The sequence below is a fragment of the Mastacembelus armatus genome, chromosome 3 (genome assembly GCF_900324485.2).
Source record: "Mastacembelus armatus chromosome 3, fMasArm1.2, whole genome shotgun sequence".
Lineage (NCBI taxonomy): Eukaryota > Metazoa > Chordata > Actinopteri > Synbranchiformes > Mastacembelidae > Mastacembelus > Mastacembelus armatus.
The window spans coordinates 3,369,812-3,386,022 of NC_046635.1; the positions used below are offsets into that span (position 1 = coordinate 3,369,812).

A 16,211-nucleotide genomic window follows, 5' to 3' on the forward strand; every position below is an offset into this window, starting at 1 on the left:
TTTCACATACACAACTCACTATTATTGTAAATATGTTGTATTCAATCAGGGTTTATTAATATAAGTTCCATCTGCAATAGTATGCAAAACCTGACATAAAAAACACACAAGAAAATAGCTCAACTTACCATTCCCTGGAGCAGAGAACTTTAAATGCAACATCCGTGAGGTCCTGAGCTGCTTGCACACAATTTGAATTGTAGAAAGATGAGAAATGGAAAAGCAATCTTCCACAGCTGCACTGAAAAATAACTGCAGCAGGAGCAGTAACTCACAGGCCATCAGCTGGCTTGTAAAAGTTACGACCACAGGCAATTCAGGCATGCACAGTTTAACAAGAAACTAATGAAAAAAACTACAGTTTCTTGGCGATAGTAGCAGCACATGTAGACGCCATTCTCCATAAAAAAAAGCATAAAAAGATAAGCTCAGAAATGTAACACCGACAGATCAGTGATCATTCCTGTGAGTATCTTCAGGGCCAAAAACTGATCTGATTGGATCCAGTCTTCAGTGACAGCATGCAGCAGGGCCATGTCAGGCTTCGACAAGAAAGGCAATAAGACTTAATGAGTATCTGTCTCCACAAAGATAGCAGAAAGAAGATGTTGTGGAATGGAATATCAACTAAACTGGCACAATGAAAAGAAAACACATTAAGAACAAAGGGTTTATAAAAGATTCTGTATATTTTACAAGGAAGTGTTAAATTAAGCTTTTCTAGAAATGTACCATCTAAACTGTGAACATGAACCCCATTATGCATTAAACTTAGAGAATTTCACACTTTTCAAGTTTTATTTTCAAAATTTATTCATGATGTTATTTTCCACATTTATAATCTGCTGATACCATCCATCAATCATCGATACCTGCTTAGTCCTAACCAGGGTCCCAGGGACCTGCTGGAGCCTATCCCAGCTCTCTTTGGGTGAAAGGCAGGGGTCCACCCTGGACAGGTCACCAGTCCATCACAGGGCCACATAGAGACAAACAACCTCACACACTCACACTCACTCCTATGGGCAATTTAGAGTCACCAATCAACCTGACATACATGTTTTTGGACTGGGGGAGGAAACCAGAGTACCTGGAGAAAACCCACACAAGCACGGGGAGAACTCCCCTGATTCCACTGACTTAACTTTTTTTGAGTAGTACTATGAAAAAGAAAATCCTGCATACGATGGATCACTTGTACTCATTTGATTTAGGATGTTCAGACCTTCACTGGGTAAAATCTGGGGCAGCAAAGCTTTACTGTGACCACTAGTGGTCAGTTTTGAGTGGGATGTTTTTTTAAAGAGTGACATAAATTACATAATTACAGAGAACAAAGTGGCACAACACTTCCTAACCCTTTCAATCATTTCCTCACGTGTGGAAATGTGTGGAAAAACTGATTTGAAATCTAGCACAGCTTAATAATGAGCAGATACTGTGGAAGTCAGAGCATTGGAAAGTTCTGTCAGTGATGCAGGCAAACATGAGTAAGCACCTGGCTAATATAAATAAATCAATTTCTAAAAAGCACCAGCAGTCATTAATATTTTATTACCCACCTGGCCTAACCAAGGATCTGAGCATACATGACATCAGACTCAAAGATTTGAAATCGATTAATACACAATTGCAATCACAATCTCCAGCCATAGCTGCACTACAAAGACAAACAGCAACACAGAGCACCAACTCTGTTGACCTGACACTTGAGTATTTAATTTCTGCCTCATTTATATTTACACTCCTCACTGGGCAGGGACTAAACTGTGTCACAACAAAACGCTGAAAAAAAAAAACAAACATTTGCATCAAATCCAACATGGAAATGCTCATTCCTATGGCTCTACTTGCAAATGAAGTTAAAACTGCTCCTGTCTCCACAAACAACAACCCCAAAAAACAAAACCATGTCCAATCTTTGAAGGAATTTGTGGAATCAATAAACTGGATAATTACATTTTATTCAAATCAGACATCATAATTAGGACTCTTTAAAAATGCCCACATACAAAGGCCTGCAGAAAGAAACCCCAGTCCCGAAAAGAGCCTGTAAAGGGAAGATCTCATGTTAAAGAGTTAACCCCATTATCTCTGAACTGCAGTTGCCTTTTTTAGAGAAAACCATCTTTCAAAATTGCTTTGTTGCCATCATATTCTAGCAGTGTGAAGAGTTTCAACTCAGAATTCGAACCAGAACTGCCATGAAAAAAAAAAAGGATTCACATTTTCAATGTTTTCTGTGCACAGACTGGCATAAGAATGTCTAACTGAAATCATGAGACCATTTTGAGACAGCCAGTCAAACAGATTGATTACATTAATGAATGACATTAATCCCCAAGGGGAAATTGAAGAATTCATTGTAATCAGCAGTTACTGTAATCATCATTTAGAATATATTCAAAAATACCCTGATGCCCCCCAAACCAAATCCACTTCATAATTTAAAACAATCCAGTTCAGAAACATGAGAGAAGAGTGACGATTTGAGCATTTCAAGGGTCTATTGGTGGTTTGAGCAACAACACACTGACAGTATCTGACAGGGGTATCTTTTAATAAAACCAAACCAAACAAAAGCAGATTGATATTTAAATGTCCCTAATGTATAAAACTTTTTTCATAGGAATTTCAGAATATTGTTAGTTAATATATGCACATTACCCCATCCTAATTGTAATTCACACACATATATGACGCTAGGTACAGATTAGTTTGAGGTCCCATCTTACATCAAAACTGTCTACTCCTCTTTCTTTAACATGAAAGAAAAAATATTGGCTTGATGAGTAGCTCAATGCTATCGCAGTCCAAAAACATTAAAAAACGCAAACAATATAAATATATAATTATATTACATTCAAGAAAAATAGATTCCTCTGTAGGCCTTTGTCCAACAGTAACTAAATTTCGGCAAATGTAAATCTATGTAAATATTATATTAGTTTTTCTGTTATTTTTCTTGTTGAGAACACTGTGTGTTAGGTAGTGGCTAGACTTTAAACAATACTGTCCCTTGTTGGTGGTGTCTGTTGAACTGAATGACCTTAACATATATACAAAATAAAATTATAAAATTTCATAAAAGACTCCATAAAGGAAGCATTGACAGCTATTTTATTTAAAGCCTCTTATTTAATATTAAATACATTACTCTCTATAAACATACCATTCCCCGCATATAAAAGCATGTTTCACTATTTACACTCAACCCTCAGAAAGAGTCCTAGATTACAAACAGGCAATATCCTGAAATTCTTCAAAAACATCCCTTTCTGTAATCAGATTTTAGCAGTGATTGTCACAGCATTAACTTCACATTTATTTAGCTGCAGGGATGCCTAACAGATAAAGGACTAAGACCCTCCCTAGAAATGTCAAAACAAGAAAAAATTCATAATTTTACCTCATTTCTAAGCACATTCAAATAATACTTACAACTGCACAAATGCAAAAGTTTTCTTTTTGCCAAATTGGATGTTGCTGAAATTGGTTTTGACGTGTGCACCAAATGTGCCACAGATTTTACAACAAACACTTGATTATCGCAGAATTTTGAACCGTGAGAAGTGATGGACTGACACTGAATGTTCTTGAAGTGAGATGGCAAAAGTGCACATTCACCTCGCCTTTTTCAGTGTAAATTACTGTTTAAGGACATAAAATGTCTGTAACCCTAAACCAAGAGCCTATTACACAAGGGTTCCTGTCTAACTACAGTGAGCTAGGAAACCACAAATAGCTTGGATGCTGTATAACTTCAATGTGCCTTCAAAACATAGAAGTGAACTAATGACAAGGATGTTAAGTAAGACTGTGGCCACTAATCTAATTTATTCCTCCACCTTAGTTCTTCTTTTGCTGGTTCTGGGTTTGGGGTTGTCTGTTTCTGCAGGTTCTGGGGAGCCTGGAGGATCAGTGGGTGGGCTAGGGGCTTTCTCCACATCAGGTTCTGGCTCAGGGGGCACGGTGGGGCCTTTGGAAACTCCTGAAAGTAAAAAAATCAGAAGAGCTGATGCACTGTAATAAACATGTACCAATACCTACAAGACAACACACGACGGCTCTGCAAAATATTTATTACATACACTGAAACCATGACAACATTATTTTTAGAGGTTGAGAACTGGACATATTTAAAATGTTGAATAGAAGCCTAATGTTACCTACCTTTAGAAAAGTAAATGCTGCATATAAATTAAATATCAAATTTCAACCTTTGAATACAGATACATTTTCTCTTTTACAACAAAGACCTGACCAAACTTTGAAAATCGGTGTCACATTTTGCACTTATTACATCCCAGAGATGTGCAATTCAGATGGACATGTCTTAATGGTCAGGCACAATAACAGCAAATTAAAAAGTTGTTGGAGCATTAAGGAGAACTACTTAGGTGCTTTAATAGCACATTTATAACAGTTATTGTTTTCCAGAGCACAAATGGCTTGAGATACAGAAGGCGACAGAATACTTAGAAAACAAGCAAAGTGGACTTAGCTTTTGAAAAAAAAACAACAACATTGGTTTCACTCAACTTTCTTAATGTGAAAATGTGACGTGAAGTGAAGCCACAAGTATGGTGACCCACACTCGGAATTTGTGCTCTGCATTTAACCCATCCAAAGTGAACACACACAGCGGTGAACACAGACACACCGTGAATACACACCCCCGGAGCAGTTGGGGGTTCGGTGCCTTGCTCAAGGGTCTCACCTCATTCGTGGTACTGAGGGTGGAGAGAGCGTTGGCTATTCACTCCCGAGACTCGAACCTACAATTTTTGGGCTACAAGTCCGACTCTCTATCCATTGGTCTCTATCCATTGGTCCATGGCTGCCCCCCCCCCAGGGTCACGACTGCCCCAATTTAAAATCCCTGTTGCACCGTATGCCAGTTCTTTACAAACCCAAGCAAGTTTAAAAGAAACGTTTTCCAAATACAGTAGGTTTCATGGCTACCATGATACAGCAGGTCCCTGTCTGCCATACATGTAGATGGATCATGATTGAGTGAAATGAGTGTACAGACAATAGCAATGAAGATGCTTACAACCTTCACCACTACTTGGTATACATTCAGCATATATTCAAAGTTGGTTTAAATTTATTTTTATATATATATATATATATATATATATATATATATATATATATATATATATATATATATATATATATATATATATATATTAACTTCATTTTCAGTTTGTGGCTGGAACTAAATCAAAAGACGGACGGATTTGGTCTAGCCTGGATTTGTTTTACAAATACAGTATATGACAGCTACAGCTTTAATTGAAACATCATGCCACAGGCTTCAGTTTATATAAATCATACACATAGTTTGTACCTGTTGGTAACTGGATGTTCTTGTTGTAGCTTGCAGCAGAAGACATGGCCTGGCCCAGTGCTTGGTTAGTACCAAGAGTAGCAGCAGAGGTTTTGGCGGCTGCTGCTGAGTTTGGTTTTGATTTGGAGTCCTTGCCTGGTTTAGTCCACACCAGACTCTCTGTCACCTGTAGGGCAGCTCCCATTTTCTGTGCCATGTCCATGAGCTGTAGGCAACAAAAAGGTGATGTTTGGCAAGACGTCTTCAAAAACTGACATCAACAACAGGATCTACAGTACCTCAGGATCAAACTCAAAGTTGGTACTGCTGTCTCGAAGTAGGTTGACTTTCCTTTCCATCTCCTGATACTGATCCAGAGCTCCCTTCTTCTCACCATGATTATAAAGGAAGATTGCAAAGTTCAGGTTAACCAAAGGGTTGGATCTGTTGGAAATTGATCACAAAGAAACACTTCAATTCAATTCAAACAATTTAATGAGCTGATAACAAATCAAACAAGAGCATTTAAGACAGACTCACTCATCCAGAGTCACAGCTTGTTCGTATGCTCTGGTGGCATTCTCAACATCTTCCAAGTTGGTCAGAGCCACTGTTGACCATAAATATGAGTCAGGCGTAATCTGCAGCTGAGTTACTGTCACATGCAAGAGATGCTAAACAAGTCATTTTAACTGTGAATGCAAGCAAATGATCAGAACCACGAGCAAAAGACAATCTCTGTTTACTAAAAATGTTCAAATGAAATAGCCAACAATGGATGGTCCTACAGGTAAAACAATAAATGATTTTAGAAAGGTACATTTTTAACAATCAAGCAGCAACATTTTAGGCTATTATGGGACAATAAGTGTGGTTAAACATCTAAGAAAAAGTCCATCTATCAGCTACACGTTTGACCTCAAAAATAAACCCACAAACTTAAACAGTTCAATTTATTTATTTGTATTTATTACCATCACCACTATAGACTTTCTCTCTAAAGGTTAAATTAAAGGATGAATAACTTCTTTCTCTCTGACTTAGTACCTGCTAGCAACATATAGAGTTCCCCCATTCGCGGGTTCAGATTAATGGCAGCACTGAGAAAGTGGAAGGCAGAAGCATACTGCTGCATTGTCAAGTGTACCAGACCCAGGTTATACAACACTTTCCAGTCAAAAGGAGACAAGTAGTGAGCCCGCTTCAGGCAGCTGATCGCCTGTGGGAGAAAAGAGAATAATCAACATCTGACTAGGAAAGTATCTTAAATATAAATAAAAAAAGAACAAGCTAAGACATTCTACAAAACACATTCGACACCAAGGTGGATTCATAATACCTTAGGAAAATGTGAAACAAATTATGTATGAACGTATACATTTTTAAATATGATTTCTCATATCTAGCACAGTAAACAAACGTGTCGTGAGATACTGTATAGTACACATGAAGGCCTACTCATAGCAATGCAGCATGAGATGTGTGTGCTACGTGTCTGTCATAGAAAGGCCCATAGACTGTGTACATATGTTTATATATACACAGTAGCTCTGTTTTGGATGTTTCACTTTGGCTGCCTATGTGGATTCTATGGATTTCCCTCTGGCTGTGTTCAAGGAATGCTGGTATTCAGTTATAAAATAGGAAAATACTCTAATGACTGATATATTTCAAGTATCTAGCATGTTTTTTTTTTAATTTTTAATTTTTTTTTTAAACCTTCATTAAGTCTCAAGTCATCAAAAACATTACTCACAGCTACATATTTCTTCTTGCCAAAGAAGCACATGCCAATGTTATTCCAGAGAGGGGGGCTCTCAGGCACAGCACATGCTGCCACTCGGTACTTGTTCATGGCCACATCAAAGTCACCATGGGTCTGCATCATGCTGCCTGCAGCCAAGATGGCCTGGGAATAACAACAGTGATTAGAGAAATATCAGAGGAAGATGTCCCCTTTGAAACAGTGCATGATGAAAGAAAGACTATACCCCCTGACAGAGAATGGCGCTTCATTTTGACTTAACTGCTTTAAAAAAAAACCTCATATGCACTATCCTCAGGTAGCTTAGTAGAAAATGAAATATATAATGCTTGCTCAAGTACCTTCATACCTTATAATTGTTGGGGTCAAAAGTGAGGGCATTTCCAAGGTGCTCAAATGCTTTTTGGTATTTCCCAAGCTGACAAAGAAACAAACACAGAAGATTAGACTGTATCTACACATAATTTAAATGAAGGTTTTATAAGAGGTTCTATGTACCTGTAAAAACAGCAGGCCAAGAGTAGTCAGAAGTTCAGTATTCTCAGGACAGAATCTGCATTGAGAGTAAGATGAATCAAATGAAAAATGTTACTTCATGCCTGCAATTACATTTAATGCCTGCACTTATTCTTAAACAAACATAGTTGATATTCATTGATGATTATTCAGTCAAGCTTTGATTCAGCATAATTGTGGAGTATTAATTACGACCTGTGGGGGGAAGATGTGGCTCAAAGAAAAAATTATAGAGAAGAGGCAGATCGACCTTAAAATAAGACTCACAGTGGTATGTCTCATTAAAAGCAACCAGTACTGGGGAACTTGATTAATTAATTTACCCCCATCAGGAGGTAGCCATAATGAGCTCTATTATAGACACTGATGTGACTTCTTTATTTACACCACAGCCCGATGTTATATAATCAAATATTCAACATGTGAATAGAAGTGGAAATGAACAGAATTTATACGGAATTGAAAAGGACCCCAGGTTAAACGCTGTGTGAGACTGAAGGAGGACCACTTATTGAAAGGTTCTCCAAAAAATTATCAGATAAAATCAAGGGGGAAAATCTTGGAGTAACTAACCTCATTGGAAATAGCAAGATATATGAGAATCTCTTTTAGTGTCCTGAAAGAATGCTATCATGTCACAGTGACGCTGTTGTTACTTATGAACATTTGCAAATCAAACATGTTTTTATTATTTGGGCTTAATGAATAACTTTATCATGGTAAGCAATTTATGAATAATTATAATGGAATCACATACATGTATGACCAAAATATTTAAAACATAGTGGACTGTATATGCAGAACCAAAGTGTAGGGTATAATGCCCTTTAGACCTAGCATGATTGTATTGTCTCTGCTTTTCAATGCTGCCCACATCTGAGCTTTACTTACTCCACTGCCTTCTTATATACTTCGATGGCCTTGTCAGTTTCTCCAGCCAGCAAATGAACTTTCCCAAGCATCATGAAAGACTTGTTGTGTTTATTTATCTGGAGAGCTATGTTCAAATGCTCTTCAGCCTGACAGAGACAGAAGATGATCAAATTCCTGGGGAATTAGTGCAATTTGTTCTGTATAGTGTTGGTTAAAGCAGCATACTCACATTTTTGAAGTCTTTGATGAAGAAGTAGCACACCCCCATATTATGACTGATCTCCTGGGGTGAGAAAATGTCAAATTATACAAGAGGCATGCTTAATGGAAAAGGTCTGGATAAAGGCTGAGCAATACCTCTGCTGAATACAAATGCTACAGTGTAACTGACAGATTGATTTACATTTCTAAAATATACAAGTATGAATAATTAATGGCCCTGCTGGGCCAGGTTAATAGAATTTTAGTAAAAAGCCCTGGATCTGTTTGGAAGTGCAAACATGAAGATGTTTTTGATTACAAATTGGATGAGTGTGGAAAGGTCTGCTTCAGTCTCTGCATTTCCTGTTCTAAACAGGAACATTTGTTGAGAGAACATCTTCTTGTGTATTAGCAATGAAGGATACCAGGCCCACTAACAAACACTTTCCCATAGCAATTTTAAGACAAAGCAGAAACCTAGCACTAGTATGTTTCTTTTCTTTTACCCAGTCTTTCTCATTCAGCCTTGCAGCTTCATGATAGAATTCAATAGCTGCTTTGTGTTTTCCCAGGAGAAATCTTTGAAAAGAATACAGAAAAACAATCCATATGAGAAGTTAATTCATTTTAGTCACTGCATTATGAACAGCTACTTATATAAACCACCAACATTAAAAAAATAATCACTAGGGGTGGATTATTTTTTCCCTACAGTATTAAAATAAGATCTGGCCATAACTTCTGAAATGAAGCTATTACCACTGTGTATTTCTGTCTGTCCAACGAGCTAATGGAGAAGGCTTGAGGACTGAGGACAGTAGACTCACAGTGATCTGGCCACTTGTTTGAGATTGTCAGCACTGCTGGGATTTAGAATAGCACAGCTTTGAAACAGCTCCAGGGACTGTTGGATCTTGCCCTCAAGACGCAAGATTAGTGCTATGGAAAAAAAAAATTAAATAAAAACACAGAAAAGGATCTTCATCTACATGAGAAAATAAAACACACACGAACATACACACACGTGCACACACACACACACACACACACACACACACACACACACACACACACACACACACACACACACACACACACACACGCTAAAAATCAAAGGCACAGCATGGGGTCCAAAAAGGAGATTTTGGGGAAGTAATGATCTACTTGATATTATGGGTAGAGACTTCATTTGATGTAGCTGTGAATCAACATTAGACATGCCACATGTGTGCTAGGAAAATGATGGCTCACCTTGAACATATATAGCATATTCACACATTCCATTAGTCTCTTGCAGTTGTTCTTTGATGATTGCCTACATGGCCAGAATTAGAGACAGTTATCAGGTTCTTTCAACACGAATTAAAATAATGGCTACTATGCATGCAAAAACGAACATTTCAGGCTGTGCAACACTGAACACAGACACAGGCCAATGACAAGCTAAACCACAGGGACAATGGAGAGATGAAGGCCTTTTACCTTACAGGTATCATAGTCTTTGCGGATGTAGTGCTGGTGGATTAGCCAGTTTCTCCTCTCCACAATGGGTAGTTCAGGAGCTGGAAGGAAGAATATAATACAACGAGAAGAAGTATAACTTAAGACATTTCTGTAACTATTATGCTCATTGCCCTTGACCATTCAGATGGTATCTTATTTAGTGGACAACTGAATGATTAGTCCTAAAAATATCATGCTTTCCCAGTCATTAACGCTTTTCAATTCAGATGTAACACTTCAGCTTAAATTCACAGGCTAAATTTAAATCAATTCACTAGGCACACTGTAAATCTTAGCTTATTAGCATGTTTTGGCTTACAGGCAGACAGCTCAGACTATTAAGAGTTATGTCTATTAGGACTATTTTTAATTTATACAGCTGTTTTTTATTTGACAGCTGAATAAATATTTCTGAAAGCACCATGTCTCTACAGTCACTAGCTAGTCTTTGATCTGACAGTTAACATAAATGTTAACACTTCAACTGAAAACCCCAGGCTAAACCGTAATCAATTCACCAGCCATGCTGTAAATGTCACTATGTAAGCAAGTTTTTTGTTACAGTTTTTTTTTTTTTTTGTCTCTTATCATCTTAGCAAGTTGAGATATTCTTCTCGTTGCCAGGGTAACAATGCGTCTCACAAGCCAGGTACTTGCGACAGAACAGAACAGAGAGGGTATAGACACAGACTGGAAGAGCAAGGCTGGAGGAATGAGCAGCATGATCACAATGACAGCTTTAGAAAGGGTTAGGTAACCTCAAGAACCAAACCACAATGCTCCAAGTCTTCTCCCCAGAGTACAACATTTCATTTCACAAGGAAGCAAACATGAATCCAATTCAAGCAAGTTTGATTCTGGTAATCCTGTTATCTTGCACCTACTACTTCCTTCGAGGCTAAAAATAGGATTCAAGGCAAATGTGAAATGAAGAGCTAGGCTTTGAGTCTGCCAGTGACACTGAAGAGCATCATTAATGAACTGCCTGTGTAAAAACACAGTGTCAACTACACTAAAGCTCCCTTCTGTTTTTATCTGTCAGTGCTTCAAGCAGTGCCGTTGATCTGCTGCTATAACTGGAGCCTCTTCCAACTACTTCACAGAAATCCTCTCCGTTCAAAACTGCACGGCCTTCACACGTTTGCCTCGTCAAGATTCGGAACGGCCCTATTTGTAGGAACCTAATCCGCTTTCTTCCTGCTGAGACAGCAATAATATTCTTGTCTCTGAGATTCAGCTGTGGCCTTGTGGTACTTTAGTGTCCACATACACAAAGCAGGGCAGATTTGGAGAGGGAAGATGGCATACATGCGTGGCATCTATTCCTGTAACTACAGTATGAAAGAATGGTAGAAAGGAGCAACAAAGAAGAGCGCAGCGTGAGGTCTCCTAAATATAATCCTGTGAAAAGATTCATCCACAACATGGAGGACTTTCCTCTTTGTTATATTTGATCTGGCTAATGCTAAGACAGATTTGCCTTCCATGTGCCTCATCCGTCTGTTAAAAGGGGATAAGAGCAAAGCGGAGGCATGCTGAGATCAAAGAACACATGGGGAGAATGTAATAAATAAAATACAATAAAATTAGTTTGGAAGTTTTACCAGAAAACATTTAAAATTCCTTGGCCTTATCAAGTTATCTAGACTCATATTCAGATGCCAGAAATTTGATAGAAATTATAGGCAGAATCAAATAAAAAATTTTAATTGATTTTCTTCAAACTGAAACACGCTTTACTGAAAATAAGTGAAAGCTCTTTTTTTCTGGTTTGAAATGAACTCTTATTAACATGACTTTGAACCACATTTCATCACCCAATTCTAGTTCGAACACTAAACATTAAGTGGAAAATAGATTATTTTTTATACTGAGGAGTGTTTCTTGCAGCACTAATCATGTTTAAATTCACCACATATGTAAGGCATAATGAAGTTATAATTCCCTGTGGATGAAGCTATGAAAGTCACACACCTGACGGCAATTCTGTTTTTAATTCAGCTGATGTTTCTGAACAAGGTGTCAACATATTTCATGTTTTTAAAATTACTAATCAGCTCAGCCTGTCCTCATGCGGCATATGTTCTAACAGCATTACTATACATGCTTGTTTTTCATACTGTATTTTCTAATATGGTTACTCTAAATAATGTACTCTTATTTCCAATAGAGGTTTATTAAGGCTAAATTACAAATGTTACTGTGTTTGACTTAATCATGCAGCTTTTAGAGCCCTGGTTATACAGCTGTGGACACTTCCATTAAATTAACTAACAAAAATCCAATTTTTACTCTGTTTATTAATTCATAGTCATCGTAGCTTATGGTAGCACACTTAGGATTTGGATTTGACTTTTCTCCTCAAATTATACAAGTACACCACATCAATGACGTGCTTGCCATGAAAAAAATAGAGAGAAAGATACTATACAAAATGATTTCATACAGTAGCATGTACCAAATTGCTCCTATAAGAGTTGCAATGCAAAAAACAAAAACTTTGATTGTTTGAACAACAGCATTAACCGGTTAATGGAACATTATTCCATAATTACAACAAAATATCCTCATTGACAAATGTTGTCTACAGAGAAGTATCTGGAACATGACTCAGTTGCATAGTTAATGCACAGCTTGGAATAATGAAGAAAAGAGTGAGGGTGACCTCTGCAGGACAATTAGTTCCAAAGTCACTCTGTATCCTTTACCAGTTACATGTCAGAAATTAAAATGGGTACTGTAAAAAGAATTATGTCATTTCAAAACTGTTTGAAAGATGACTTGCAAGCGTCAGTTCTCTTACTGTACCTTTAGGTGCCCGTCGTTTCTTGGCTTCAATAGGAAATGGAGGCTTAAATAAATCAGACACAACACAAATAAATAAGAGCATGTAGGATCCCAATATTACAAAGCAAAAGTCACTGGACATTATCTGGTAGTATTTCCATTAGTAGTACCCCATTACCAGCAGCTGATAAAAGCATGTGTGGTCAATGTTCGGACTGAATAAAATGTGCCATGGAGCACTGTGTGCACATGCAACAGAAACAAACACAGATGCTCTGAGCCTATGAATATACTGCATCTGTATATTGTACAGTATATCTTGCTTAGGGACTAAATTCAAACATCTAAAGCTAACTGTAAGGCACTGGATATTAGTTGTACATGACCCTTGCTTAACAAATGATTAAGCAAACTCCTCTGCACCTCAAACAAATGTGGAAACACTATTTAGATTTATAAGGCCACTTACTGCATTAAGCCTTTTTGGAAGGTTTTGGAACTCATGCTCATTAAACGTGTTAGGGAGAGTCAACTGAATTTTTTAGTAGTTACATTATTTAAATGAACATACCCAATTTCATTCTACCACTGGTTACTGCATTAACAAAAACAACTTATTATATGATGAGAGCTAGTTACTTTATATACAAACCCAATTCCAAAAAAGTTGGAACACATACATAAAAACAGAATGCAGTGATTTACAAACCTCATAATTTTGAAATTGATGGCAGCAACATGTCTCAAAAAAGTTAGGACAGAAGCAACAAAAGGCTGGAAAAGTAAGTGGTCCTAACAAGGAGGAGCTGGAAAAACATCGTCCAACTAACTAGGTTAATTGGCAACAGGTCAGTAACAGTTTGGGTATAAAAAGAGCATCTTGAGTCAGAGTCTCTCAGAAGTAAAGATGGGCAGAAGTTCACCAATCTGTGAAAAGCTGCGTCTTGTCAAACAATGTCAGAATAATGTTCCTCAACATAAAATTGACTTTAAATATATCATCACCTATAGCACATAAAATCACCAAAAGTTTCAGAGAATCTAGGGAAATCTCTGTGTGCTAGGAACAAGGCTGAAACACAATGCTGGTTGTCCGTGACCTTTGGGCACTCAGACGCCACTGCAAATAAAAATAGTGATGGACATCACTGCATGGGCTCAGGAATACTTCCAAAAATCACTGTCTGTGAATACATTTTGCTGTGCCATCCAAAAATGCAAGTTAAAGCTCAATCATGCAAAGAAGAAGCCATTTATGAACGTGATCCAGAAACACTGCTGTCTTTTTTGAACCAAAGCTCAAGTAAAAGTTCATAAGTATGCTTCCATCCAGACAATATCTTTTTCAAGGAGGGCCTTGCATATTTCAGCAGGTCAATGCTAAACCTCATGCTGCATCTATGACAACAGCATGGCTTCATAGTAGAAGAGTCCAGGTGCTGAACTGGCCTGCCTGCAGTCCAGACCTTTCACCAATTAAAAATATTTGGCCCATCTTAAAACAAAAAGTACAACAAAGAAGACCCAGAACTGTTGAAGAGTTAGAATCCTAAATCGGACAAGAATGGGACATTTCTTTCCCCAAACTCCAACAGCCGGTTTCCTGAGTCCCCAGATGTTTACAGACTTTTAAAAAAAAGAAGGGATGCTACACTGTGGTAAACATGGGCTTGTCCCAACTTTTTAGAGACGTGTTGCTGCCATCAATTTCAAAATTACCTTGTTTTTTTATGCAACATTTTCTCAGTCTAAGCACTCGATGTGTTTTCTATGTTTCATTGTGACTAAAATATGGCTTTAAGAGATTTGGAAATCATTGCAATCTGTCTTCATGCTAAAATTCCCGAAAGGCCCAACTTTTTTGGAATAAAAGTTGGAGCTACTAGTTAGATACACGCATGCGCAATCCAAGGTTTCACGTCTTTTTTCTCATTATTTGACTTTCTAGTGCAGTCACTGGCGTTTTGGTGGAGCACTGCACTGTCATCTCTGTGTTTCCTCATTCTAAACGTTAACTAATTACATATTACAGTCATAGTACAGCAGTATAAAGCTCAGTGACTGCAGAGTTGGACTGTCGTTACATAGTTAACGCCACAGTGCCAAGCGTGTGCATATTTGCATTGATAACGTTACATACCTGTATCTATTTATGCTGCTGTCACCTAACTAGAGCTGCAGCTGTTAGCTCCGAGGTTTATTGTGCCCATGGATGAGTGAGATTAGAAACAGGGTCAAAGTTGTTGTTAGCTGTAGCGTTAACCAAGTTTAATCAGTTTAGCTGGCGTTAGCCAGGTAGCTAGCTTACATTCAAATAACCAGCGCTATATAAAGACTGTACTTAAGCCTGGCGTTATGTGCACCCCTGAGCTATCCCAACATCACTTCACCCAGCAGTATGTGTACTGGAAAGAAATATTCAAGCAAAGGATAAGTAGCTTTGGCTTTGCACTCACCGCAGTTGGTACCACTTCGTCCGCCATTTTGGGATTACTGACACTAGAAGCTGTTGCCATGGATACATCTGTGGAATGCGGAGGCAGATTTGGATTTGCCTGACTAAAAGTAGCTAAGCTAAGTAGCCAAACGTTAACTAGTTAGCTCACTTATGGTAAATAAACGCTGAAAACAATATACACATATTTGCATACAAATATATACATACACATACTGAGATAACCTGTGGGCTGCAAAACGGAGTCCCATTTTATTTGTTTACATTTTGGAAAGAAAATTAAGATAACAATTACAAACTAGTTAAAGTTCACGTTAGCTATTAGCAGTTGATGGTTATTTAAAAACATGACAACTGGAGCTGAAAGGATCATGCTTTTGATTTCGAAGCAGGATGTGTGGACGTTTATTTGTGAGGAATCAGTAGTGACTGTTTCTTGTAAGGTACCTGAAATGTGTGTATGTGTTGAAATTTGACTTGAGTCAATCATGACTGATTGATATTGACAAATTTGGTGTTCCTCTGGCCTTCCACTGATTAGGGGGTCAACTGTTTTGTGTTATGCAGCACATGAACCAACAGGATGACGAAAAATTTGAAGCACTTCAAAGTTTTGATCACTGCATTTCCTAAGAATACATGACAGTATGAGGAAGCTTATAACAAGAAACACAAGCTTACCTAGTTATTACATAAATACATCATATCCTTAGGTTCACAGCAAGATATTTGGCATGTTGTACAGCATAAAGGATCTTACTAAGCTCAACATCATC

General features: G+C 37.7%; 1 protein-coding gene across 4 annotated transcripts; it reads right to left on the bottom strand.

The window, feature by feature from the left end:
- Positions 1-1,716: 1,716 nt before the first annotated feature.
- On the bottom strand, positions 1,717-15,467 carry bbs4 (Bardet-Biedl syndrome 4). Of its 4 annotated transcripts, none has more exons than XM_026320484.1 (16): positions 15,437-15,467; positions 13,002-13,044; positions 10,178-10,252; positions 9,942-10,005; positions 9,518-9,629; positions 9,197-9,269; positions 8,719-8,772; positions 8,508-8,635; positions 7,599-7,653; positions 7,450-7,518; positions 7,092-7,244; positions 6,383-6,554; positions 5,876-5,945; positions 5,635-5,779; positions 5,357-5,561; positions 1,717-3,991 (listed from the first exon to the last, which is right to left on the bottom strand). In XM_026320484.1, exons 3-16 carry the CDS (start codon positions 10,184-10,186, stop codon positions 3,837-3,839), a joined length of 1,464 nt encoding a protein of 487 aa, XP_026176269.1. In that variant the 5' UTR covers positions 10,187-10,252; positions 13,002-13,044; positions 15,437-15,467; the 3' UTR covers positions 1,717-3,836. The 4 variants fall into 4 exon arrangements, with proteins under 4 accessions (XP_026176269.1, XP_026176268.1, XP_026176272.1 ...); XM_026320483.1 differs by having other exon boundaries at positions 10,173-10,252; positions 15,437-15,463; XM_026320487.1 differs by lacking the exon at positions 13,002-13,044 and having other exon boundaries at positions 10,173-10,252; positions 15,437-15,450.
- Between the last annotated feature and the right edge of the window lie 744 nt (positions 15,468-16,211).